This window comes from Rhamphochromis longiceps, linkage group LG19, assembly GCF_057381845.1.
Source record: "Rhamphochromis longiceps isolate RC_006_pf linkage group LG19, R_longiceps_female_GT1.1, whole genome shotgun sequence".
Classification (NCBI taxonomy): domain Eukaryota; kingdom Metazoa; phylum Chordata; class Actinopteri; order Cichliformes; family Cichlidae; genus Rhamphochromis; species Rhamphochromis longiceps.
Genome location: NC_140575.1, coordinates 12,213,702 through 12,240,500, shown reverse-complemented (window position 1 = coordinate 12,240,500; position 26,799 = coordinate 12,213,702). Strand labels below are relative to the sequence as shown.

The 26,799-nt window shown below is 48.0% G+C and overlaps 1 protein-coding gene and 1 pseudogene across 8 annotated transcripts in view; one reads left to right on the top strand and one right to left on the bottom strand.

The window, feature by feature from the left end:
• The window catches only part of LOC146646335 (AT-rich interactive domain-containing protein 1B-like), a 162,647-nt gene that overhangs the window by 52,059 nt on the left and 83,789 nt on the right, over window positions 1-26,799 (top strand). For all 8 annotated transcript variants that reach the window (XM_085391335.1, XM_085391331.1, XM_085391334.1 and 5 more), the window contains exon 4: window positions 3,639-3,743. In XM_085391335.1, the coding sequence (XP_085247461.1) occupies window positions 3,639-3,743 (105 nt within the window). The remainder of the gene's footprint in view (window positions 1-3,638; window positions 3,744-26,799) is intronic.
• LOC146646336 (uncharacterized) lies at window positions 18,345-20,306 on the bottom strand (annotated as a pseudogene).

The following is a 26,799-nucleotide window of genomic DNA, read 5'->3' as shown; positions in this document are numbered from 1 at the left end:
TACCGTTTGAGTGCGGCCTCCGTATGAGGCGGCATTTCGATATAGAAACAGAATAAATCCCAGGCTGGAATTTTTGCGAGTTACTTTTAAAAGCGCTCGAAAGTCTGGAAAACAAGTCGACGGCGCGCAACAGCCACGCGTTTCCCCGCTCGCCGGCTGACTCGCGCTCCTGAGTGGCTGGGATTAAGGTGGTGCTGCAATATTGATTTACGTCTGCATAAAGCCTCTCCGGCTCTATATATTACACCACATTCAGCAGTCATCTATTCAATCAAATCTAATATTACACTGCCTCTCCACACAGCTGTCTAATAGCATTTAACTCACAGTTTGATTCCTGCATTCCCTCATGTACTTCAAACGCTTGCCTTCAATATCCTTCGTTCGTGTCTACTATGCCAAGATGAAGTCTTTTCAAAAGCACGGAGGATGAATGAGCGTGTCCGCGTGTGCGTGTGTGAAGACAGGATTAGCTGTGGCCTTAGGCTTAAGGTATGGAGTTGAGTGTATTTTAGAAGCTTCTAAATTAGCTGGGAAATGGGATTTTGAGACAATGGACTGGAAAAAACTCAAATGAAAGGATGCACTCGCAGCACTCCTTCATTTGCCTCTGATGTTGTTCCGCTCTCACTTTTTTCCAGCCTTCATCTTTTTTCTTTTTCCACTTCTTTTGCGTCTCCTTTCCCCGTCCCTCCCTCCCTCCCTCCCTCCCTCTCGGTCCATATTACAGTTGACAGTAATGATGTAAGAACATGAGTGTAAACAGTAGTATGAACCTCACTTTGACCCACTTAAAACAGAAATCCCCCCGAGTATGCGCGCGCTCACACTAGAGACTCATGCCTGAGTAAATATTGGAGTTGGGTCAGCAGCCGCTCTTCTGTTCAGTGTGTGAGCGTCTGTATCTGTGCACGTGTCCACCTCTCCCAAACCCCCGCTCCTCCTCCTCCCTCCTTCCCCGGGCCGTTATTTACCTGTGGAGGTGCGCTTGTGTCTAAGCTGGGTCTCTGTGTAATAAAAGCCTGACGTTTGGCGTGCATCCAGCCCTCCCTCCCCCTCGTGACAAACACGGGGGGGGGGGGTCGTGCACAAACACATGGTTTGCCGAGGGCCCTGACAAGGAAACTAGCATGGCTTTCTTTTTAAAATAGCACCTCCATTCTTCGCTGTGAGCCTGTTGTTAACGTCTCCGTGCACACACCCACATCTGGGAGGACGCGTGACCCAGTGATTGGTCCCATCGTGCTGTTCAGGGGTTTCCCCTCCAGCTAAGGAGGGGTGCTGGTATGAAGCGATGAGCTGGTGGGGCGTGATCATTGCTCCGTGTTTGATTTATTTCGGGGACTGATTTCATTTTGTTTTTATTATTCCAGATGAAAAAAGCGACATCAGCCGCAGAGCATAGTGCTGTTGGATACTTTAGACTGTTTAAATGTGTTTTAGATGAAAAATAAAATGGACGCGACAGTTCAAAGATTTTGTTTCTACATTTAAAAGAACTAATTTATTTAAAGCTACATTCTGAAACAAAATATCCAATACCAGCACCGGTATCGATGCTATTGATGTTTGGATGGATCCAGTCACCTCTGACTGCAGAGTTGCCACATGCAGAGACACAATAATAAAAAACAACAACACAAGTTATCCGTTAAAATTCTTGAAATAATCAGTCTCCTTTGTTTTGTCACCTACACAAAGTGTGAACATGTGAACTGAAACATATTGTTTAAAAATGTCACTTTGTGACGTTCTTATTTCGAGTTTCCTGTTTCCATAAGAAGCAATCAGTTACTTCATAATGCATCGCTTTTTTCAGTTGGACCGTTTCCAGTTTCGATTTTGAGAAAGTGAAATATGTAAAACTGTGAAATCAGAACAATCACAGCCTGTCAGCTGTGGAGAGGATTATGTGATGAAATATTAACAACATGTGAAGCAGTTTGAGGGACATGAAGCAAAGCGACGCTTCAGGACCAGCTTCAGGAGCCGTACTTTAAATGTCTGTGGAGTTTATTCAGGAAACATCGGGGTGTTTAAAAAGCATTCGGCTGTTTTTGATTTGGTGCATTAGTGAAGAACTTAATCATTTAAATATGTATTTAAACGTGAGGCGAGCTGAGTTCAATTGTGTTCCACGTAGAATAAAAGGAAAAATGAAAGTGCTTCACTTTATATATAAAAGGCATCAAGGTAAAATAAGTAAGCATCAATAAGCAATGTATAAAAAGTCATTTAGGCAAACGGTAGAAGTTGCAGTGAGTGTGTCACCTTCCCTGTGTGCTGTTAAAGCAGCCTCCACACAGAAGCTTAAGAAACCAACTCCATATCAGATTTTCTTAAGGATCTCCAGACGTGCCGTATTATTCCTACATCATTTCTAGCCTGGATCCACAAGCGATTACACATTTAATGCTCTAATAATAGATCAATTTTCACATGATACATCTCTCGCTGTGGAGGATAATCTCCAGCTACAAAATCATATCACCTTTCTGACAGGAATATTGCCCACCTACTACAATATAATCACACAACAGATAAGAAATCAAACTGTGGGGAAAAATGGATTTTCAAAGTAAAATACCCAAAGACGTGTGTTTGCGTGCAGCGTGCGTGTACTGTATATTACGCGGGACTGTGCACGCGGGCACTTGTGCGTGATCTCTCGCTGTGTCTCGCCGATCAGTTATCACTAATCCTTCCACTCGGAGCTCTTTAACAAGTTGCTATTGTGCCGCAGACGCTTAACGTGATGGAGGAACGACCGTCGTGGTGAATGAAAAGAAGAGTGAGAGTGAAGGAGGGAGAGATGCAGAGGGAGGGAGAGGGCAACACCTCCGACAATGGCGAGAAAATTGGTTTACACTAGATAGGCTCGTGATTACAGAGGGAAAGAAAATGACTTGGATTGAACAATAGGAGTGTGTGCACGGGTGTGTGTTTGTGCGAGCGTGCGTATGTCTGGAGGATTAGTGGGTGGTTAGGCGAGGATTTGGTTGAAATGAATTGGTGGCTATGGCGTGCTGATGGGTGTGTGTTTGGATGCTTTTCCAGCCGCCTGTACTGTAACGCTCGCGCTCCCTGTGAAACGGCCTCTTTGTGTTCAGACTTGATCTAACTGGGAATGTTTGTTGCGGTCCTGCAAACCCAACGCTCTGCACACTCTCGCTTGCAGACTCTTGTCATCACGGCTGAAGACGCTCAATCTGTGATGTAACTGATACTTCAGCTCCAGGATACTCAGCGGTTTAGCTCGTGCCACCAGTATTAATGAGGAGAACAAAGATGTGTTGACTCAGTTTTTTCTCGTGTGCATTTAAGCAGGAATCCTATTTTCAACAAGAATCCACATTTGAATATCAGAGCGTGGTGGAGAGCGTCTCCCAAAGGCACGGTGTTTTGCACCTGTTGTAATAAGACTGCTCTGAAACGAGCACCTTTATGTGGCAACGTCCATCACCACCATCGGGCAAAGCGGGTGTTGAGTTTGTGCGATTCCGGTTTAGAAAAGCGGGTGGATACTTTGTGACAGTGCCCGAAAAGTAACGTCAACAAACGCAGAAAAAAATCTGTTATTTTTGAACCTTTTCCTCAGTGACACTGCGTTCCCTTCTTTCTTCTTTCTTTCTCTTTAGGAGGCCCAGCAGGAGAACTACAGCATCAGGGGTCCTACCCCAGGGAATTCTGGGAAGGCTAACAATGAGGATAACGTCTCCCACGACCGCCCCTCTAGTCTGCCGGTGAGTGATTGACAGTCGTGTGGACCAAAGTGCAAAAAGGCGCTGCTGCACAAAAGTCTCATCGTTCAGTCAAACCTCAAAGATGCATGGTCATTTTTGACTGCACGTCCACCTCACTGTCCAATCAGATTCTTCCACTCACCCTGTGACCTGCCCCTCTCTCTGGTGTCTCAGGGGGTTTGCTCATTTCAGAGCTCACGTCTGTGTTTTGACTGGCGTCCACGCCAAAGGCGTAAAGGCCCAGATGTGTCGCGTCCTGGTCTGTAGTGCCGTCCCCTCGCTCGCACATACGGCCACGAGCGCAGAAAAGCATATGCACCGACGCAGACGTTGCTTCTACGTGCACGACGCAGTCACACATGCAAACCCACAAGCGCTGCCTGCTGGCGTATGGGCGAGCTGAAAAGCATGGAGCAGGTTGGCCGGAGGAGTAATTGAGAAGAAATGGTGAGACCAGGCTGATCCACGGAGGGAGAGATGTGGGCTGCTCTAGTTTTTTTTTTTTTTTTTTTTTGGCCAACCTAATCGCTTTTTACTCCATCATCTCTCTCTGCTTGCAGCTCTGCAGCATTTTCAAGAATAGAATAAATAGACATTTGCAAATGGTTGCAAATATTGGCACTGCTTGAGGTGTGTGCAGTTTAATTTACTCGATACTTTGGAACAGCCCCAGGAACGGCAGAATAAACTGCAAGAAAAGCTAAATTAAGTGTCTGAACTTGAGTTGAGCCGTAATATTCTTGGTGCACGGACACTTCTGAAGTCTGTGTGTGCTGACGGTCTGCCCGGCCCTTTATTTGTCATCCTCCTCGTGCACACGTGTCCATAATGTGCTAACAGTATGTGGCCCGTTTCGTCTTTTTTCCTTCATTTTCACTCTCCCACACTCTTTAGCCTCCTTCCCTTTCGCTCTCTGTCTTTCTCTCTAAAGCAGCATCATGAAAGCTCTTTCTCCCCCCTTGTGCTATAATGAGAAATGGCCTTGATGTATCGGTGTGTGAATCCGAAGCGAGAGAGCGAGACGAGGCGAGGAGCCACTGCAGTCGCGGGGGCCGATCTATTTGAACCAGCACCACCATCACCCGGCGTTCCCTCGCCACTTTAATCCCGGCGTTTTACCCCTCGGGTTCTCCGTGTGTTTTCACATCCCATCCAAAGCGTGTGGCTCGCCCAGATCCTAATCGGCAGCAAGTTTTGATGAGAGACACAGAGAGGGAGAGATGGATAGATAGAAGAGGAGAGAGAAATTGCTCTGCTCTTCCAGCAAGCTGTCACGGCAGAGATGGAACCGCTTTTTTCCCCTTTCCTCCCCTCTCTTTCTCACTCTCTCACCGGCATTTGATGTCAGATCTAAAGCTGCTGTCATCTTTTCCCCCCTTTCTCTCCGTCAGGAGGGAGGGAGCGCGGGTCGGCAGAGTGTCATGTTGTTGTTTTGGGACGAGGCTGCTGTGTGATGTGGCGGGATTTTTGAAGGAAGACCAAAGGGAGAAGTGCTTTAGTGACTTATCACAAATGCAAGTCACACTTCCCCTCGGGACTCGGAAAATGTATTGGAGATATGGAGCGCCTTGTATTCTGTATCGCTGTATAGTATCTGTATTGTTAATGTGAAATCACCGTCCCTTTAATGTTTCTGGTAGGTTGGGGAAGAAAAGGGAGCTTGCATCCTGCAGCTGGTCGTATGTGTGCGTTTCCACGTAGCTTCAGTCCTGATATTGAGTCACGCCTGAATGTGGGTCTCTGATTTCAGCCTTTTTGGTGTATTTAGAATAACACATTTAGCATTATTGCGTGTACCCGTTTGTATTTGCGAGGCAGACACTATCTCTACTTTTAAGATTAGTCTTAAAACTTTCCTTTCCTGACCCTGAATCCTCCCTCAGTCATGCTGGGGGGGGGGGGGGGGGGGTGTCCCATGATGCTGTGTGTTTATACACATCTCTGTATTTAATCATCAGTTATTATTAATCTCTGCTTCTCTTCCACAGCGTGTGAACCAGTCTGGTTCTGCTGGATGTTTCTTCCTGTTAAAAGGAAGTTTTTCCTTCCTACTGTCACCAAGTGCTTGGGCATAGGGGGACGTCAGATTGTCGTCTGTACCTCAGTGTATAAAGTGCCTTGAGGCGACTGTTTGTTGTGATTTGGCGCCGTATAATTAAAACTAGCCTCTTCACATTAGCTTTGGTTAAACTCAACCTGGTGAAATCAGAGCAAAGAGCATCCTGTGACCAGATGAACTTGGCCCATAATTCAGTGACCAGGAGCTGTGACTTGACTTTATGTGAAAGTAATTTAGTGCTCTTGTCTTTGGGTTTTTTTCTCCTATGTGTTGATGCAGCAGACGCCGCCGCCGAGCCTGCACAGAAACTTGATGAAATCGTGCTTCTCTCGGTTGAGTGTTGTCTTCTTCCAGAATTGTTCTGATTTCTGCAGGATGTGCGGGGCAATTACAGGTCAATAAATCGTGACATGTTTTTGGCTGACAACGTGTTAGAGGCGGCCCGCGTGATTGGCACAGGATGACATGTCATCTGCTGCCTTGTTATTTCCAGCTATGTGCAGCAGTCGAGGTTTTTTATTTTTTGCTATTGAGGGGGGGGGGTCTGCATCTGTGTCAGCAGCCCTCTGCATCTTTCGCCTAACATTGCTAAGTCAAGCTGCTCTTTCCACAGTGGGCTGCCCCCACCCCAAATCCTCCCCATCCCTGTTCCAGTCACTTCATGTTCCCTGCTCTCTGGCGTTCCCCTGACAGCCTGCCAAGCTGCCGCGCAGCCTCCCATCCTCTGGGACATGGGAGAGGATGGCCACCCATGTGGAAAGACAGAGTGAGAGCTGGGGGTGGGAGGGTGAGGTGAGGAAGTGGGGTGAAGAGAATGCAAGAGAGAGAGAGAGGGAGGGCGTGAAGCGATGAAGTGAAACGTGGTTATCTTTTTGTCACTTGTTCGAGGTGAGGGATGTTGAATTCAGGCTATGAGGTTCCGGCAGCGGTGTGTTATTCACACTAGCGCGCGCGCACAAACACACACACGCACACAGAGAAACATTCTTGTAAGTCTTTCAGTGCTCATTTGCCCCTCCTTGACTTATTTTCCATCAGACAAAAGGGAAAATTCAGAAACACTATCTCTCCCTCTCAGTGCTGTCCACCTCGCCCTGCTCTGCTTTTCCGAGCGTTAGGTCATAAATGATTGACAGGGCACAGCTGGAGACGCCTGCACGCCTCCCCTCACTACACACACACACACACACACACACACACACACACACACACACACACACACACACACACACACACAAGTCTTTACTCGCAAACACACATTCGGCACATACTTTGATGCACGCTCTGTCCTCTGCGAGCCGTTTTCTGTGCGTGCTCTATCGGAGCATGTCAGTCAGGCAGCCTATACAGTATGTGCTCTCACTCTGGCTCTCCCTACTGCTGTGTTTTATTTTAGAGTCCCCAGGCAGGCAGACAGGCCAGCAGGCAGCGCACAGTAATGTCATCCAGCAGGGTTAGATTCAGCCTCCACATTAGTGCACGCAGGGGGGAGGAGAGGAGGAAAGGAGGCAGGAAAGCAACGAAATACAAGGGAGGTGAAGAAGAAAGGAGCACGGGGATGGGGGGAGAGGAAAAGAAAGGTGGCGCTTATGTGGAATAAAAAGCACATCTCTTATATTATGGCTTTAGATGTGAGGTTAAACGTGATGACGATGCAAATTATTCAGCATAAATCGATTGTATTTTATGGAGGAAGGTCTCGTTTTTATATGTTTACATGAGAACAGTGTGTGGGGAGGGGGAGGCAGGCAGACGCAGAGATGTTCCCTGGACCCTGCAGCCTATTCTTAGAACAGACAGCAGCACTGAAGGCCAGAGCAGCTCCCTGCCACTGCTGTGAGCACATAGCTGCTCTGAGAATAGGACAGCTAATCTGAAGCAGGTTTCACACTCTGAGGTACAGGAGATGGCTGAGGTCACACCAGCCTTCAACCTTTAGACCTAGTGTGAGTAGGAGTGATTGATAAGGTGTCGCTGTATGTGCCGCTCGTCCAACACTGCTGGCTCGTCCTATACGCTCCATAGGATGCCTACATGCCGCCGCGCACACGTACACAACCGTTGCTTTCACCTCGGACCCTGACTTCATCTAAAATGCAGACAGGCTATTTTTCCGCTTGTATGCCAACCTGTTTTCGTTTGCTCCTCATGAATCATTTAGCACGCACACACAGTTTCATGTACACGCCTGGTGTTTTTGATCCTCAGGAGCCGGGAACACGTGTTTTTCCCGGGGTTTACCATTTGTTCCCCTACGGCTCGAAAACACAGATGCACAGGAAGCGGAATTGATCGGTGGGGAGATTTCTGGAGGTCTTTCATCTTTGTACATCACCAGTATCGTGTTTAACCTACAGAGGACGCACCTGCAGTGGCATCTGAAGTCGGACTCACAGGCGTGTTCTTCATTTTTACTGTAAAGTAAAAGATAGAGAGGAGCCAATCAGCTTGCAACATCCATTTCAAATCTCCTCTGTGTCAAGCACGGAGACTGCTGAAGTGTCCTTTAGCAGGACACTGCATCCCAAGCAGCTCTCCTCAGCAGCTGACACTGCACTCTCATCCTCCTGCAGAGGACAGACACACTGAAAGAGAATTTCCCTTTGGGGATCAATAAAGCATTTCTGCCTGCAGGATTTCACTTGTTTCTTATGGCAAAATTTGATGGCTGCACACTGCTCCACCTACGGGGAACTATGTTGGCCAGTGCAGGTTGTTAAACAAACTGGTAACACAAGGCTGAGCAGCAGTGGTGGTGGGGGGAGCTTCAGCTGCAGAGGAGGGCATGTTTATACCCAGCCACCCTTAACAGACTGGCTCACAGAAGCCCTGCACAGCAGAGTGAAGGGCAGATAGCAAACCTGTGCGCGCACACACACACACACACACATGCTCACCTACCCCTATGCTCACACATACGTGCACTCCAAGTGCGTCAGGCTTTGTGATTTGAGAGTGAGAGGGAAATGGAGAGGGATGAACTTGGTTAAGAAAACAGCAGAGCGACTCGGCTGGCGCCTCTCCACCAACCTCTCCTACAGAGGAGGAGAGACAGGCAGAGGGGGAGATAAGTGAGGAGGAGGAGGGTGAGCGTGGACTGACCCTAGAAGGAGAGAAATGTTCCCCAACTGCATCTTTTTTTTAATCCTTTGCCCGTCAGTTTCCCCTCTGGCTGGTGGCTTTTGTCAAAGCTGATTTCCTCTAACAGATTTGGCAGAATAGTTCAAATTCAGGACGAAGAGGACGGAGAACAAGCAGCAGTTTGTTGTTTGGTCTCACACACAGTTCTGCATAAATACTAAATACTACTATCTGCATGTTGTTAACGTCTGGAGCCCTCGCCGTTTGTCGTGCGTGATTTTCTCGAGCGTTAACACCTTCCAAACTGTCCTCCCCGTTCGTCCGCGGTACGGTCTGCGGCGTGACAGTATGCGAAAGCAGACGCCGCTATATCAGCATGTCGACTGTAAGCCAACGTGACACTCTGCGTGCTTTATCGGTTTTGCTTGTCCTTTTTAGGTGTTACCTCCGACGTTGTTTTCTCAAATGCGAAGCGAAGCTCTCGTCCCAAACCGTCGACCGGACGTCACCTCGCTTCGGTCGTTCGCTCTGCGCTTGATTAAACACTTTTTCATACCGACGTCAGAGCACCAAACACTTCTCCTCAAGTGATGTATAGATTTCATTTTCGTGAGCCATTATGGCCAGATACACCCTTCTGGCACCGAGCCCTCCATTATAAATGGTGATTTTCTGTTACCACATTAATATTTAAATTAACTGTTAAAATGGCTTATTGAGCCAATCTGAACCGAAGATTGGAAACATCTATTTTATATTCATTAATAGTTCGGACATCTCCTGCCAAATGATATTTCAGTGAATGAATCTGGAAGAATCTCCCTCCCTTGGTGGATAGTGATGAGGCCTGAAATAAAAAATGTTGGGAGCTCACTGACTTTTGCCTCTTTTGAGCATCTTTGTTCTCACGTCCACCTCAGCAGAGGAAAAAGGGCAGAAAGTGAAATGAGTGTCTGTACTTGGAAAGAACAAGTAAAGGATGAAATCTTCTTTATTCCTTCCTTCCACCCTCATCTTCATCTATCGCCACATCTCCTCTCTCTAGCCTTCTGTCTGTCTGTGCTCCTCTTCTCCTTTCACTCCCTGTTTCCCCAGCCTCAGATGTCCGCTTCTGACATTTCTGGGTTTATTTTTACGTCGGGTCCTGGATGCCTGGACTCCCAGCAGGCTAACTAGGCAGGAGGGGGAGGAGGGAGCCAGCTGAGGAATGGAAGAGAGGCAAAGTGGAAGAACTGAAGGGGAGGGAGGGAGGGAGGGAGGAAGGAGCCATCAGAGGGGGAATAGTCTGTCATCACCATGGCTCCCTCTGGCTGTTGGGAGGCTGAAATTACATCTGACTTTGAAGTTTGGGGCAGCAGCATCGCCAGTGTTGCTATAGTGACGGGAAGAGTGAGTGCGTGCGGGTTTGTGTGTGTGTGTAAACTCCTCAGGAGGTTTATTATGCATGATCCACACTGTGACTACTCCTGATGGCATTACAGTGCTGTTATTAATCTACTCTCATAAGATATGTGTACTTTAAACACATCCCCGTGCACACACAAACATATCTGCGAATTCATGCTAAGACGCATTCAGATGCGCACACACAACCCATTTCACAGCTGGATTCAAACTTCATGTCGTGCCTTTTAAAGATTAAGATAAAGTTTTTTCCTCTTATTATCTTTGAGAAGGTTTAGCTGGCTGCACACTGTGCTCACAGGCAAATGCACGCAAACACACACTCGCGCACACACACACATGCAGAGTTGTTAAGATTTGCAGATAGCAGTGTTTGGGTTGTTTAAGATGCTAATATTCTACTAAGATGTGGAATATTTATGAACTTCGTTTGGTCAAACTCGGTAAGAGAAGCGAAAAAGCAAAGATAGATGGATAGATGTATGAACAGGGTGCAAAATAATGTTCCATTAATGCAGAGCTCGGCTCTTGCTGAGGGCCCAGCGCCAATCTGCATCTCCCTACAGTCAGCCTGCTATACATTTTTCATGAACTCTGAGCGAGAATTAGCGACGGATTGCCTCCGCAAATTGCTTCTCCTTGGTCGGGGGCTGGTGGAAAGCACAAGTAAGAGGTAAGAGAGAAGCAACAACGGTGCAGGAACGAGAAGAGGTGGAAAACCAAAGGAGAATGAGATAATTGCGAGGAACGTGAGGAATAAAGCCGAGCTACTCCTCAGAGCCGAGCCGTCTGTGCCTGATTTCAGCACTTGTTGTGACCGGCGTATGCACGTCTGAGTCACCCTCAGCGTCCGTGTGGTAATGTGTACAAATCCAGAGCATAATACTAAATGCTTCTCAGTGGGACATGATGTGTAAAGGTTCCATTTCCAGGTTGTTTCTGGGCTTTCTTTTGGCCTGTGCACCTTATAGTGCATTGAGAGTATTGCCCACTTTCATTTCCCACTGGTGACTTTAGCTGCTAATGCCCCCAAACACTCGTGTGTGAGTCATCTCGTGATAAGCTTAGCTCTGTCATTTCCAGCAGAGTTGTTATTTATCACGATGACACCAGTAAATAATTGTGTTGAAAGAATAACTCGTGATTTTTAGGATTTAGTCTCAAATATTTTCAAATGTACAGTTTCCTGCACACAGACTGTGCAGGTGTGTCGGTCATATTCCTCTAACAGTGTCAGTATTATCACTTCACACAGTACAGCACGGACCTGGAAATGTGTGTGTCTGTGTTGGTTGATGAAAAGAAACACTGGACAACACCAGAAGGTGTGTGCGTGTGTGTGTGTGTGTGGTGCGTGCTCGGGGCCTATGATTGCTACTGTAATCTGCTGTCTCCTGCCAGCCACAGTTATTACAGTTGTCGATATGGTGCTCAGGGCTTTATGGACACAAGCAACGAGACTCAGCCTGGACGCTTGCCAGAGTGTGTGTCTGTGTGTGTGTGTGCTTCATATTTGCACCCTTGTGTGTGCGTGCGCGTGTGATCTTTTGCTCTGTGTGTTTGTAATTGAGCTCTCTGCTCATGTCAAGGCCAGTTCAACAGCGTGTTAATTGCTTATGTTGCAAAGCGTTAGTCCCAGCAGTATGTGCATGAGATCACGCATGTATGTATTTACTGTATGTGCAGAATGGGTAGACCAGCTTTGCTCGGACAGATTTTCTGTAACGAATGATGGAAAAGAAAGAAACACCACAGGAGACGTACGATTCAGTGTGTGGAAGGTTCAGGAAGAAAGAAGGCAGAATGTGGGAGAAAGATGGAGGTGGCGAGGAAAGGCGGGAATGAAGAGAGCACTGGGGTGTGGAGGGTTTTTTCCTCGTGGCATTGAGGCCTGTCTGATGTCTGTTCTTCAGCCCACTTCTGCTGTTTACTATCCTGCCAGCCTATTACTATCAGAGCTTGGCAGTGGGCTACAGTAGGGCTGAAACAATGCTTGTGCAACATTTGCTTTTGTAACACTGTCATACATTCGTAAGCACGCTCACACTAAGGCGCACCACGAGGGTCACCGATGGCCCATTTTCCAGTCGCACTGCTCTTTTGCAAATGTACGACCATCTGTCAGAGTTGGCCAGACGATTAAACAAATCCTAGCTCTGTTTTTTTTCCTCCCCGAGTGTGTGCGACTGGGTTCTCTGCACATACCGGCAACCTGTGACCTCGGAGAAGCATGAAAATCCCCTCTGCCGGCGTGCTCGGGGCTTTTTAAGGCACGAGCCTCGTGCCCGTCGCCCGTGTCTATTCTTGTGCTTTGCTGAGATGAAGCTCCCCTCTCAACAATGTGGAGCGCTTGAAATTAAGAAACATTATCCATTCTGTTCAGAGAAAACATCGTCTTTTTAATCGCTTCATTATGAGCTCCAATTCTTGGAAATTATTCTGTGAGTTCTGAGTAATGTTGGTTTTAATTGATTTTTATCAAAGTTTTAATTGATGCTTCTCTGTGGACTGAGTAATTGTTTTGGTTGTTTCATTATGTATTAAGTCCTCCGAGTCCACTTCTCCCATGTGACCTGCTGTATTAATGAAGGACTGTGTACAAAAATGCCAAACGCAGTGGCAGATGGTAACTAAGACAACTAGCCGAAGCCTGAAACAATCGTCTTTCACTTGAGCGTTTACATTATACTGTATTCTGCTCCACCCTGTGAAAACTGCATATTCATAGCAGCTATATTCATAGTTTCCTTGCGCCGGCTCTGTTTTTGGAGTCGGCCTGTTGCAGATATGCGACTCTTGCATGTTGCTTTGTGTGCTGTTTGGTGTTTGGCAGTTGTGCAGGAAACTCCTGAGCAATAGAGTTTTGTGCTGAGGCGAATGGCAGAGTAGCATTTGTTACCACTTTACACCATCTTTAAATGCAGTTTTGTGAATCATTAGTAATATAATATTATAAAGAGTATGTGCAGCAGTATGGAGAAGGGTTAGGCTTCTGACAGCGCAGCTCTCAGTTTGGTTAAACAAGGACCTGACAGATTTAAGGAGTCTGCAAACGTGAGATTCTTCAGAAGTTATGGTGACCAGGAGGTGGACCGTCAGCAGCATCAGCAGTAATGTGGCTGTTGTACCGGACTTATCAGTCGATCTCTGTTTGTGGTATCTGTATGTTAAAAGGAGCTAGCTGAACATCTTACTGGGAGGCCTCCTGGGAGTTATTTTTAAACCTGGGAACGCCTCAGTGTGCCACCAAATCCAAATTTTTATGTCCATTTACACAAAAAACTGCTGCGACCAACAAAGTTTACTGTAGTAAAATTACCTTGAGCACATTTTGCTGTCACAACAAAATACAATCAGCAGGTTCTGTTCTGCATCATTGCCACCCCTCCTGTTACATGTGGCCTAGTCATGGAAGTCCTAGCGTGACCTCTTGCGTGTCTCCCGAGGTGCTGAAGTGTTGATCCCGGAACAAAGAGAACCAGAGCGTCGGTGTGAGCGATGCCTGTGAGGCTTAAAAACGTCGCAACACGAAAGTGTGATCGGTTTGATGTTTGCTCTCTGCACAGTTTAAGGTCAGAGGGCTCTCATGTACGTGCAAGTGGTAGAAACATGCGATTCAAACATTGCTCAAGGAGCGTGCAGCATTTAAACCGGGCATCTTTTTAAATTTAGGATTTCCTGCACGGCGTTGAGTCTCGTGCTTTTGTCGATAGCGTCCTGTCGTCGTGTTGTCGCTCCTCGATTTGAAAGCGATCTGACCAACGCAAATGTCAGTTTATTCAACAAAACAATAAACGCATGAGAAGAACTCCAAGAAGATTAGTCCTGTTCATTGCAGGCGTCTCGCACATAAATCAGCACGCACATGCAAACACACACACACACATACTCAGTCTGAGTAATTTTGAAAGTCTTGTGATAGCTTTGCATAGCATTTGGGCTAATGGCGTGCTGCGTGCTTCCTCCCAGGTCGGTGCATCCATTAGCAACCATATTACTGCCACATAATGGCTTATTGGTTGTTGGGAAAAATTGCCAAGAAGCTGGGATGGGGAGAGAGGGAGCGAGTGAGAGATTAAAAGATGAAGAGAGAGAGAGCGAAAGACATAAAGGAAGCCTTCTCTAGCAGGGCCTCCGAATTGAGTTACAGCTGTTATGATTTGTCGTCTCTCAAGTCTTTTCCCCTCTGTTCTTTTTCATTTCTTGTTTCCACCCCCTTCTCTTTCACCCTCTGGGCTTTGGAAGGTTTTTATCTTTCTAATGAGCCGTTGATTCTTTTTTTTCCTGTCATTACCTCATTCGTTCTGGATGGAAGGCAATATTTGTCATACTGTCAAGCCAGTGTTTGCACCTAACCTGTGTTCCTCTGCGTGTGCGTGGACTGCGGCGGAGCGAAGTGGCGTAAAGTGTTTACGCTGCGGTTTTGGTTAGCGCGGGTGGCAGAAGTGGACGCAGGGATCGGAGGATTTTGGCACGGTGGCCCCGGCCCCCATGTTGAACTCCCAGCCTTATCAATATGCAGCATGGTGGGTGGATTGCACTCGACTTGATTGCTTTAATTGGCTGGACACAGTTGCAAAACACACACTCACACACAGGTGAAAGCAGTCTTTGCCGTGCACCGTATTGTTGTGATGTTTTGTCCTGGGAACGTGGGACTGTGCAGTGTTCAACTTTACATGAGTCATTCTGCTCCTACACGCTCAATATGCATATTATGTACACAGACACACACCTCGATCTCGCACATATGCATATACAAACAGACAGTTTGGAGTACGGAGAAGTTTAAAGGTGATCCTCGGTTATGAGATAATCTCATAAATATGCATTGCACTCACACACACACACTCACACACACTCCGGCGTGCGTGTCAGTCGTTGCATGAATGTATTCGGGCGGTTGCGCAGTGGTATCTCTGCACTTCCTCGCCAGCGTGGCTTGGGTAGCACATGTGTTTGTATGCGTGTGTTGGGCGCGCGTGCGGCGGTTAAAACGGAGTGGAAATCAAATTCACCTTGAAGTGTCCTTCTCACTCCCCTCGCCGCCCCCATATTTTTGCCGTCGTCTTTGCTTTGAACACGCTGCAGCACTCAGTTCAAAGAGAAATGCCTTCTTGTGCGTGCGTGCGTGCGTGTGTGTTAGGAATGACGGCAGGGTTTGAGATGGAAAGAGGGAAAAGAGAGGAGGATCTGCTGCTGCACTCTTCTAACATCGCCCTCCCCGCCATCCTTCCATCATCAAAGAGCAGCCAGGCTTAGAGGAGCGCTCGTCCTTCTCCCGTCGCCCCCATTCCCAATTAAAAACAACCTGGGACAGAGGAGAAGGTCGACGGCGTGAGTCAACTCAGGATGGAGAAATCAGCATTCATTTGGGCCTCGGTGACCTTTGACCTCAGAATAAGCAGCAGGGTGGACACTGTGAGCGGTGCTCTGTTTTAGGAGTGGGGATTTTTAATCTAGTGATGCTCATTATCTCCCACTTTCAGCTAAAATGGAGCATTTTGTCATTTTAATTTAGCATTTTTATCTGCATTACTGTTGTGTTAGCACTTGCATGTTGGTATTAATGTATGCACCTCTGTGGGGGCTATACTTCTGCACGTCTATGCAGCTTGAGCTCAGTCAGACACACACAGAATCCTGCAGCAGCAGTCTGTGGATCCTATTGGTGCATTTGACCTAAAGGTCACCCACTGGAAGCAATGACAGTTTCACATTAGCGCTCAATATGTGATATTCACTGTTGACTTTTGCAGGAGGATAATCAAACATGATTAATGTCTCCCGCGCTCCGTGTTCGACTGTCAGTTTCTGACAAGACGGATGGAGGGAAATCACAAGAAGTTGGAAGGATGTAATGACAGGGGGATAAAATACTGTTAGATGTTAGCAGACTTTAGAGATCTCAGGGTGTAAAGAGAAGGATTAGAACCAAGACACATTAGTTCGACAAAAGAATTATTCACATCAGCACCAGGCCAGATGGAGAGCGCGTTCCCCCATCTCTCCCGCTCTCTTTCATTCTCACTCCTTCTGGGTCCACAGAGGCTGGCTGAAGATGAGGAAGCAGCAGGGCAGGAGACAATAAAGGTCACCTCGTCATTTTCTTCCTCCTTCTTTCCATCTCTAAAATGATTTCCACTCAAACTCTTCGGCCAACTTAATTCTGGCTCCGTTATTGGAAGAAATGCTTAGTGTCAGAATAAAGACACATTGGCACAGACACACGGGAAAAGTCATGAATCCGGAGGTGCTTCATTTGGTGGACCACAGCTTTGGTCTGAAATCAGACTCGGTGTTTCGTTTCAATCATGCACATTTAAGATCCAGGAAAATGTGAATAAAATGACAGTGAAACACAGGCACGCTGTATGCTTTCTGTACTTGTAAACAATCATTACTCTTGGCTTCATCCTTCCGTCTGGTGTTCTCATTTTCTTCCTCCTCTGTCCTGCTCTCCTCCTCTCTGACTCAGGATGGCTCATAAAGGTCAGTCCCAGCTGACCTTTTTAATGGAACGTCATTGATTTCTTTTTGGTGCGCTGTGGTTGGCTAACCAGAGCTGCCTCCATTTCCCACCAATCCCCTTCAACCAGGAAACCGGCCAGCCGGCTGACCCCGAGGTCATCCAGCTCCAAATAGCTTTTTCTGGAGTGCCACGGTGTGCTCCGCTCTATATTTCTCTCCTCTGTGGCTGCACGCCTCCCTGCAGGCTGCAGGAGGAGGTGAGAGAGGAGACGAAGGCAGACAAAGAAAAGGCAAAAGTCTTAAAAACACAAGTTTTCAGGACTGCTTTACGTACTCATGGACGTCCCACAGGGCTGATGTGCCTCTAGGTGTCACGGTCTCGCTGGCAGACCGTGGGGATGTGGGGAAAGGAGGACCCAAAATGCAGGACTCTACAGTTCAACAGTGTTTATTTACAGTGGTGACAATCCGAACAACAATAAATCCCCCCGTGCGATCCCAACTCCCGTTCTGTCATGGTCCTGGGTCGGTGACCCAGCGCTTTTAGTTTATCATTTTCATGATGATGATTGTTTTAGTTCTGTGTTATATTCGGTCTGCCTCTGAGTCTGCGTCTGGATCTGTCTGTCTATGGTGTCACCCCATCTGTCTGTGAAGCTGTCTGTTTAGATCTGTGTCTTGTTTGGTTCCCCGTGTCTGAGTTTCCTGTTTTATTGTGAAGGTCTCTGTCTGATGTGAGTGTGTTCAGTTTACATTTCCCCTGTCCCGTCAGTTCTGATTTCTCCCAGCTGTGTTGCCCTCCTGTCCCTCATCCCCTGATTACTGGTGTGTATTTAAGCCCTGTGTGTTCTCCTGCCTGTTGTCGGCTCGTCTGCATTCATCCGTCTACCTCTGCGTTCTATGGTGTTCCTGTCTCTGCGTCTCTCTGCCCCGCACCCCTTTTGTATGGTCTCAGGTTTGTCACTTAGTTTCTCCCAGTTTAGGTTTCCGTTTGTAAAGTACTCATACCTCGTTGCCTGTTTTTGTCACCACCACCTTTGTAAATAAAACATCACTCGTATCATCAGTTTGCTGCATCTTGGGTCCTCCTTTTCCTCCACACCACACGGCTCCCTCCGCCAGCCGTGACACGTTCCGTGTCTTCTCCTTTATCCCGTGCTCCGTGCTCTGTCTCCGTTCCCTGTGTACTCTCCGTGTGCTGCCTCCTGGTCGCCACAATTCCTCCTGAGGAAACACGCATACCAAAGGCAGCCGTGAGTACAAAACCTAACAGTAGACTTGCACTAACCTTGCACAATACACTTAAGACTGACGGGAAGTCACTCAACGGTCCAGCGTCGAGGAGCTCTCAGCCACACTGTTTTGAAGCTCCTCTGACGAGGCTTGATCGGCGCCAGGTGTGTGTGGATTCCTGGGTGGGACCGGTCAGCTGGCAGGGCCACACCCACCAGGCCTAAAAGTGCCTGCCACGACCGCACCCTCACATACACAAGCAGACACCCCTAAACACCTGACAGTACACCAACACGGAAAAACAGGACAGCAGACACAACCATAATAACAACAACCACAATAATAATAATAATAATAATAATAATAATAATAATAATAACTACAATAGTAGTCCACACTGCTCACGGACCCCGAATCCCTGGAACTGGGTCCGTGACAGTACCCCCCCTCTAAGGGTCGGCACCCGACGACCCAAAAACAAAAACAAAACAAAAACCACAGTACAACCAACCCCGGGCGGGCGGCGGGGGGTCCCGGACGGAGGGCCCCCAAAACCCCAGTTCAAATGTCCAACCACTGCCATGGTGGGAACAACAGTTCTTGCGGCCGACCCAGTGGACCGCAAGCAGGCAAAACTCGCTACGGGTCAGGCAGTGGTGGGAAAACAGTTCGGGCGGCCTACCTCCAACCCCATGATGGAAGCGGAACGCTTCAGGCGGCCTGCCATGGGTCCGGTGGCGGCGGCGCTGCTCCTCCGGCGGCCTGCCACGGGTCCGGTGGCGGCGGAACGGTTCTGGTGGCCTGCCACGGGTCCGATGGCAACGTCGCTGCTCCGGTGAGCAACAGCGAGGCGTGGCACATGGTCTATGACGCGCCGGTCGCTGACGTGGACGCACTGGACGTGGATGGCGTGGAGGCCGCGCTAGACGTGGAGGTCCCTCCGGTTCGCTGACCTCCGGCTGAGCGGGTCCCTCCTCGGCTGGCAGCGAGAGCCCCTCCTCGGCTGGCAGCGAGAGCCCCTCCGCGGCTGGCAGCGAGAGCCCCTCCTCGGCTGGCAGCGCCGGTTGTTCCTTCCGCTCGCTGAGCTCCTCTGCTGGTGGCTCGCTGAGCTCCTCTGCTGGTGGCTCGCTGAGCTCCTCCGGCTCGGGCATGCTGAGCTCCACAGCTGGCGACGCGGGCTCCTCCCGCTCGCTGAGCTCCCGCTCGGGCATGCTGAGCTCCTCCGGCTCGCTGAGCTCCTCCGGCTCGCTGAGCTGCTCCTGCTCGCTGAGCTCCTCCGGCTCGCTGAGCTCCTCCGGCTCGCTGAGCTCCACAGCTGGCGACGCGGGCTCCTCCCGCTCGCTGAGCTCCCGCTCGGGCATGCTGAGCTCCTCCGGCTCGCTGAGCTCCACAACTGGCGACGCGGGCTCCTCCCGCTCGCTGAGCCGCTCCTCCGGCTGCGACGCGGGTATAGATGGTCGTTGATCCGGAGGTGAAGATGGCGATGCGGAAGCTGCAGGTGGCGAAGATGACGGTTGAGCGGGTGATGTGGATGGTGAAGTCGAGAGTTCTGCGGTCGCTGCAGTCCGATGGAACGCTGGTGGAGAAGTAGCTGCAAAGGGCGGAGGTGATAATGGTGCGGCAGCTACTCGTGGTAGACTGGACAGCGATGTAGAAACAACAGGCGGGTGACATAATGGCAGGGTAGTTCCAGCAGGCATATCAGCCTCCAACTGAGGATGAAGACGAGAGGCTGACTGGACTGGCTGTGCTACGGCTACAGGCTGGGCAGCTGGCTGTGCTACGGCTACAGGCTGGGCAGCTGGCTGTGCTACGGCTACAGGCTGGGCAGCTGGCTGTGCTACGGCTACAGGCTGGGCAGCTGGCTGTGCTACGGCTACAGGCTGGGCAGCTGGCTGTGCTACGAGGTTAGCTTTCACACAGTCCCGTGAATAAACAGATGAGGTGAATGAAGATGAATTGTCCATATGACTCACCACAGCCGGCTGTTGGAAAGTTTTAGAGTCTGACTGCGGTGAGGCACGCCGGCGGCGCAAGCGTCGCTTCTTTAACGATGCCGGGGCCAGCGTATCAGGCTGAGGTTCCACCAGCCGGCCGGACAGGAGAGCAGCTGTGTGATTTTGAGCTGCCGGTCCTTGGTCTGCTGACTCAGCAGGTGCCGCAGAGGTGAGTGGAGATGTGGTGAGGTGCAGAGGGCGTGTGAAACGTTTCCCCCGCAATGGAGGGTCCAACAAGCGAGCTGCAAGTGACGGCGGGGAGGCTATCAGCCTATGAAAAAAGAAATAGGCAGCAAGGGCTCCCAGGGAGGTTGCCATATCCTCCTCGCCCGGACAGCCCAAACCAAACAGCTCAAAACAGGAACTTTCCCTCAGCGTGGTTATAATCGAAATTAGTCTCTTAATGTCCAAAAAGCTCACAGATGAGGTGATTGATGATAAGAAGGAATCAAAAATACGACCTGCATGTGTCTCTGATGTGGATCCGCCGCCTGGATAATGCTCCGACAGTATTTCCAGAGCTGGGCGAGCAATTCCTCCTGTGAGACGGTCCTTGAGTCCGCTGGGCCCATAATGGCTGGATCGTTCTGTCACGGTCTCGCTGGCAGACCGTGGGGATGTGGGGAAAGGAGGACCCAAAATGCAGGACTCTACAGTGCAACAGTGTTTATTTACAGTGGTGACAATCCGAACAACAATAAATCCCCCCGTGCGATCCCAACTCCCGTTCCGTGTCTTCTCCTTTATCCCGTGCTCCGTGCTCTGTCTCCGTTCCCTGTGTACTCTCCGTGTGCTGCCTCCTGGTCGCCACAATTCCTCCTGAGGAAACACGCATACCAAAGGCAGCCGTGAGTACAAAACCTAACAGTAGACTTGCACTAACCTTGCACAATACACTTAAGACTGACGGGAAGTCACTCAACGATCCAGCGTCGAGGAGCTCTCAGCCACACTGTTTTGAAGCTCCTCTGACGAGGCTTGATCGGCGCCAGGTGTGTGTGGATTCCTGGGTGGGACCGGTCAGCTGGCAGGGCCACACCCACCAGGCCTAAAAGTGCCTGCCACGACCGCACCCTCACATACACAAGCACACACCCCTAAACACCTGACAGTACACCAACACGGAAAAACAGGACAGCAGACACAACCATAATAACAACAACCACAATAATGATAATAATAATAATAATAATAATAATAATAATAATAATAATAATAATAATAACTACAATAGTAGTCCACACTGCTCACGGACCCCGAATCCCTGGAACTGGGTCCGTGACACTAGGGGCCTTCTGGCAAAACCAGGAGTCGTGTCAGTTCGTTTTATTTCTCTAGAAGATTTTATAAGAACGCCACGCATGCATGAAGGTGCATGCGCTCTCTCTCCATGCAGTGCTGCAAGTGTTTCAATAAATATTAAAGATCTCCATATGGGATCTAGTGACAATATAATATCAGGTTGTGGTCTGTGGTCCCTCTGGCAGAGAAACGCTTTTATTAGACTATAAAGTTAATTGGCTTTTATGTGCATTGCATTACAGTATTCATTACGGTTCATATTTGTCCTGCCAGATGATATCAGCAATGAGGCTTAAGTAAGCAACATTTAGAGCGGCGTACATACCTGTACAAGTCACGGCACAGTCGGAGCACACCGATCAATGAACAGGTTGGACCTGTGGTTCTCCTGCAGTGTGATGTGACTGGAATCAATTTACATTTGCTTTTTTCCTCCAGTCTCCTGATTAGAATTGATGCGCCTCTCTTTTTCAAGCATGCATGAGTATCTAGTATGAGTACGATCTAAAGGGGCTGCAGTGCTGCTTAAGGACCTTTTGGCAGAGTTGACCTTGGAGCCTTGACTCCCCGGTCGAAAAGCCGGTCTTGCTGCTGGATGATGAAAGAATTAAACAACCAAAGAAACCTTGGGTCAGATTCTGCTTATCATCTACATTGCGTAGCCACCGCAAGACATCAATTTCATCATGTGTCTGTGAGGGTCAGCCCAAAGCTTGTGAACATGCAGACCGAGAGGCAGCCTGAGGAGTGCCAGAAGCTGCAGTTCCTCACATGGCCACCTGAAGCTGGCAAAGACGTAAATCCGTCACCACAGACGCCCCGAAGTGCCCAGAAAATCAAACATCCTGGAGCACAAATCAGTTTTAGTCTCTATAAACTCACCGTGTCAGTGGAATATCTGTGATTTGAGCCCTTTGGAGCTTTTTAATGCAAATATCTGACAAATAGCTGTTAATAATTGTACTAACACCTGATCAAAGGAGTCTCTGCTCCTGCTTAGATGAGTGAAATTCAACTGTGTACTAGTATTGAAGTGATTAGCAGCTGTGTGTATCTGTGGATTCTTCCAGCCTGTGGATGGTTGGGATAACTTTGTGCTCCACCTGTTTGTACAAATATTGGTTGATGTCCATAACGTGATTGGCTGTTGCTTTATTTTGCACAGCGATGGAGGCTTTCATTTCCTTTGTATTTGATAAGCAAGTTTCAGTCCAAAGAAGAAAATACTTGTGCAAAATAACTGGAATATTCACTCCACGGCGGATGCATACTCTTGGTTTTGCATAACACAAATGAGAGTAATATACCTCGGTCTCTGTTTGCTTCTTTGCCCGCCAGTGTTTTCTTGCTCCCGCCCCTCCCGGCTCTGCTGCTGCTTCCTCCTGCAGAAAACGCTATCCTCGTGAGACGGCAGTGGCAACGCTGGCAGAAAATGTCCGAATGCAACAGCGTAAACAAACGGGCAGACAGCTCTCGGTCTTTCTCTGTGAAGTGATAATGTGTTCCCCACACTGTTTTTGTTCTCATGCTAATGAAGTGGACCGCATCGGTAATCACTTTCAAACCCTCAGCCAGGGAAAAAGTAGAAACAGCAAAACAAAGGCTCAAACAAAAGGATGCCGTGCACAAGTGGAAGTGCAAACACAAGTGGATGTGTGCGTGCAGGAGGGCTCTTGTGCGTGTTGTATTTTTACAAACCCACTGTTACTACACCGAGCACAATGGCTGGCTGCAGGGGGAGGTCAGAGGTCACCGGATTCAAGCTGCTGAGAAAAGGAACGGTAAAAGACGTGAATCAGCTGCAGAACTGATTCAATCTGATAATGTATGCATGCAAAACTGTCCAAACGATCCACTTCTCACTTTGTTGTTTTAGCATCGTGTTTCCCAGGAGGCATTTCGCCCTGCCGCCGTGGACGTCCACATAAAACCATCTTCACAAAAACTTTTTCTTTGATCTCATATGTGCTGATCGATGTAGCCAGTCAGGCTGTGTTTACAGCAATCACTTCTCTGAAAAATGTGCTCAAGTTTGTCTTTTCCGCTGTAAGTCCTCATCCGAGCGGCGGACAGCTGCTGCAGACGCAGACTCGCTTTACCTCGTTTACTGCGAAGAAATGAATTTAAAAGGCCGGTTAGAGCAGAGCGGTCGCTTAGCATCTGCTGTTATGGACCCCAAACTCACTTTAACTTCTCCTAAAAACAACCCATGGTTTTGTGTCAGTCTGGAGTGGGGATGCTTTGTCTCGGCAGCGTTGTCTTACTTTATCGTTCATGATCACAGCAATATCGTAAACCCCAGACAGCCTGACCTTTGACCTTTTTCACAAGCAGCCATCAAAACAATAAACTGAAGCTTTTCCTCTTCTTGTGCTTTCTGTAAATGTTGAACACTTAGAGGTGAAATAACAAAAGAAAAGCACCATCTCCTCTTGACTATATAAATGAAAGGACAGGTCCAATGGTGTTAGCCAGCAGGCCCATCTCAGCAGATGAGGGCACAATCTAAACTTTCATTTCCTGCTTGGGTTCTCTCTGGATACTAATGGCTGCTCTTCTCCCCCCTCCCCTTCCGTCATATCTCTGCTCGTGTTTTTCTTTCCCTGCTCTCGTTCTCCTCCGGGCTCACAGAGTTTAGGCTCTAAAGCTGAAACGCTGCCTCTTGAGAGCTTTTGTTTACTGCAGACCTTGGAAATTAGCATGTTTCACAAGGCGAAAAACATCGCTTTAAACAGTTAAATGTGTGCATGTGCATTACTCTCGCATGTGTTTCCCCACTTACATTTTGATCCTAAGTACATGTTGATGTATGCCCGTGTGGGTGTGTGGAAGGCATTATGCTGCAGTAACAAGTTATTGATTGGACTGAGCAGGAAATGCTGAAGCAGAGATGGAGACACACATGGAGTAATGAAAACACAATAAATGAATCAGTAGATGAAGCTGCAGCGGTTGTGCGTTTTGTTTTGTGCACGTTTGTGTGGTCGTGCTGTAGCTCTGCACTTTGTGAGGAGAGTCAGAGATCTTGTCATTGTTTGTTCGGCCATGTTGGCTCCCACCGGTCTTGCTGCTGTGTCCTTCGGTGTACACAGTTACATAGTTACTCTGTGGACAGAGTAGTTTGTTACACTACTCGTTTCTCGTTACTCATGTTACCAGTTAACCATATAAACCTGAGGCTGAGTGAAACACCCCCCGTTCCAATCAGGAGACACAAAGTGTTTAGTATTTATTTATATGAACCTTTTGTAACACAAGGTAATGTTGTGATGTGATTACATGAGTACCACTGGTCCATGTTGCAGCTGATCAGCTCTGCATCAGTGATTAGTGACAAAGGATCACAGCAGACATGTATTTGTAGTAAAATGTCAGTGTGGAGGGATTCAGTTAAAAATATTCATAACATTTTTACCTGTGAGGACCTGTTAGCAAGAAAATCAGCGGTGGTTTGTGAAATATTGATCAAGGCTGCTATTAACATTTCTCTCCTCAAATACATTTCAATTTGGAGTGACTTCAGAAAGAAATACAGAGTCATGACTCTCACTTCCTCTCACACGTGCACACACACACACACACACACACACACACACACACACACACACACACACACACCTGCTTTTGCTACTGGCGTGATGTTGTCGTCCCAGAGGTAATTAGACTGAAGCTGTTGCTGGCTGTGCTACAGCAGCTCAAATACCTGGACTGACTCTGCTACACCTGTCTGGAGGGAAAAACCGCGTGCGTGCACGTGAGTGTGTGTGCGCTTCCTACAGATGTAAAGAGTGTGTGTGTGCGTGCTGTTGACACGTGGTCGTGTTTGTCACCGCGGCGTGTGAACATGTGAACCCTTTCAACGATAACATGCCCGTGCGTGTGCGTTTGTGCGTACGCGTCGTCACCTGCCAGCACGCAGCTGTTTTGACATCACTCTGATCCCAGAGATAAGCCTTAACAACAGGAGCATATATGATCATCTTCTCTCTGACACACACACACGCGCACACACACACACACGCACACACACACACGCACGCACTGGTGTAGATGAAAGGCTAGACGTCTGGATTATAGAGAAGCTAACATGACAAGGCTGTTATCTGCTATGCTCTTTATGAATATCACTCGATGGTCTTTAGGATAGCTAGCACGGCTTTGATGATCGTTGTGTTACGGGAATGACATTTTGGCAGTTGTGTACACTGAAAAACACACCGCAACATAATGCACTAGGCTCCAGTACACACACAGGCACAATCACAAATGTAGGGATTTTCATGCAAGCTGTCGACTTTGCTCTCTCACACACACACACACACACACACACACACACACACACACACACACACACACACACACACACACACACACACACTCTTTTGGGAGAGCATGCTGTTACATCTCTTGCTCTTTTCTCTTTTTTCTGCACACACACACACTCACACACACAGTACTCAGCTCAGGATTGTGCATTGTGAGCCGTGTGAAGCCTACAAAGGTTAGTTAGCTCGACCTCTGCGTGCTGTAGTAAACCTGTATTTTTTATATCTGTTGGAAAGGTAGAAACACCAACGCGCACCAACTGGAGGCTAAAATTAGATCTGTAATTGGGTGATTTTTGGAAGGGAGTAATAAAGATATTCAGAGGAAGCAATGAAAGTGAGAGTGAATGCCCCCCCCCTCGAGCGTTCTCCTTTCTGTTTATATCTGATGGACACGTGCTGATAGGATCTTCACCTATAAATGAACTCGCTCCGCTGTAGGACTGTTTCTGCTCTTTGACCACTCACTCCTCTGTTATTAGAGTTTATTTGTTTTACGACTTATTTGCAGTTAAAATATTTTTGATTTTCTACCAAAGCTTCCCTACTTTGCCCAGAATAAAATTCTGCTGAAGTTATATCAAACATAATACATATATATGTATGTTTGAAATCCATCCCATGTTCTTGGTTTAAAAAGTCAGATTTGAAAGCTTCTTCTGTATTTTTGTAGTAATGCAAACTCTAGCGCAAGCAGTGCAGTGACAGCAGGCTTCTCCTGACCTTCAAATGTACTCTGTCTCACTTTGCTGTTTCCACATCAGCTGCAGTGTGTATGGTTGCAAACAGAGAGGTGCAGCTTGGAGTTCATGCAAATGAGGCCATCCAAGGCAACGAGTGTGTAACGTGTTGAAAACTGAATGTTTGACATTGCAGTGAAAGAAAACCAAGGACCAGGTGCAACCTCACAACATTAAAGGTTTTACCATTAAAAAGGAGCAGAAACATTTTTCTGTGTAGATGCACCAATATAGCTTTGAAGCTAGCATGCTAACTAGCTAGCATGGCCCATACCACCTTAAGAGGTAAAAGTGAATATATGTAGTGTTAGTGCTCCTCAGAGGTCCTCCTCTAACCTTTAATCAGTAATATTGAAGGTGAGGGTCACTGCTACAGCTCAGCTGGCAGAGCATCAGCCCAACCTGACCAATGAAATTAAACACAGCCTCTTAGATGTTCTTTTA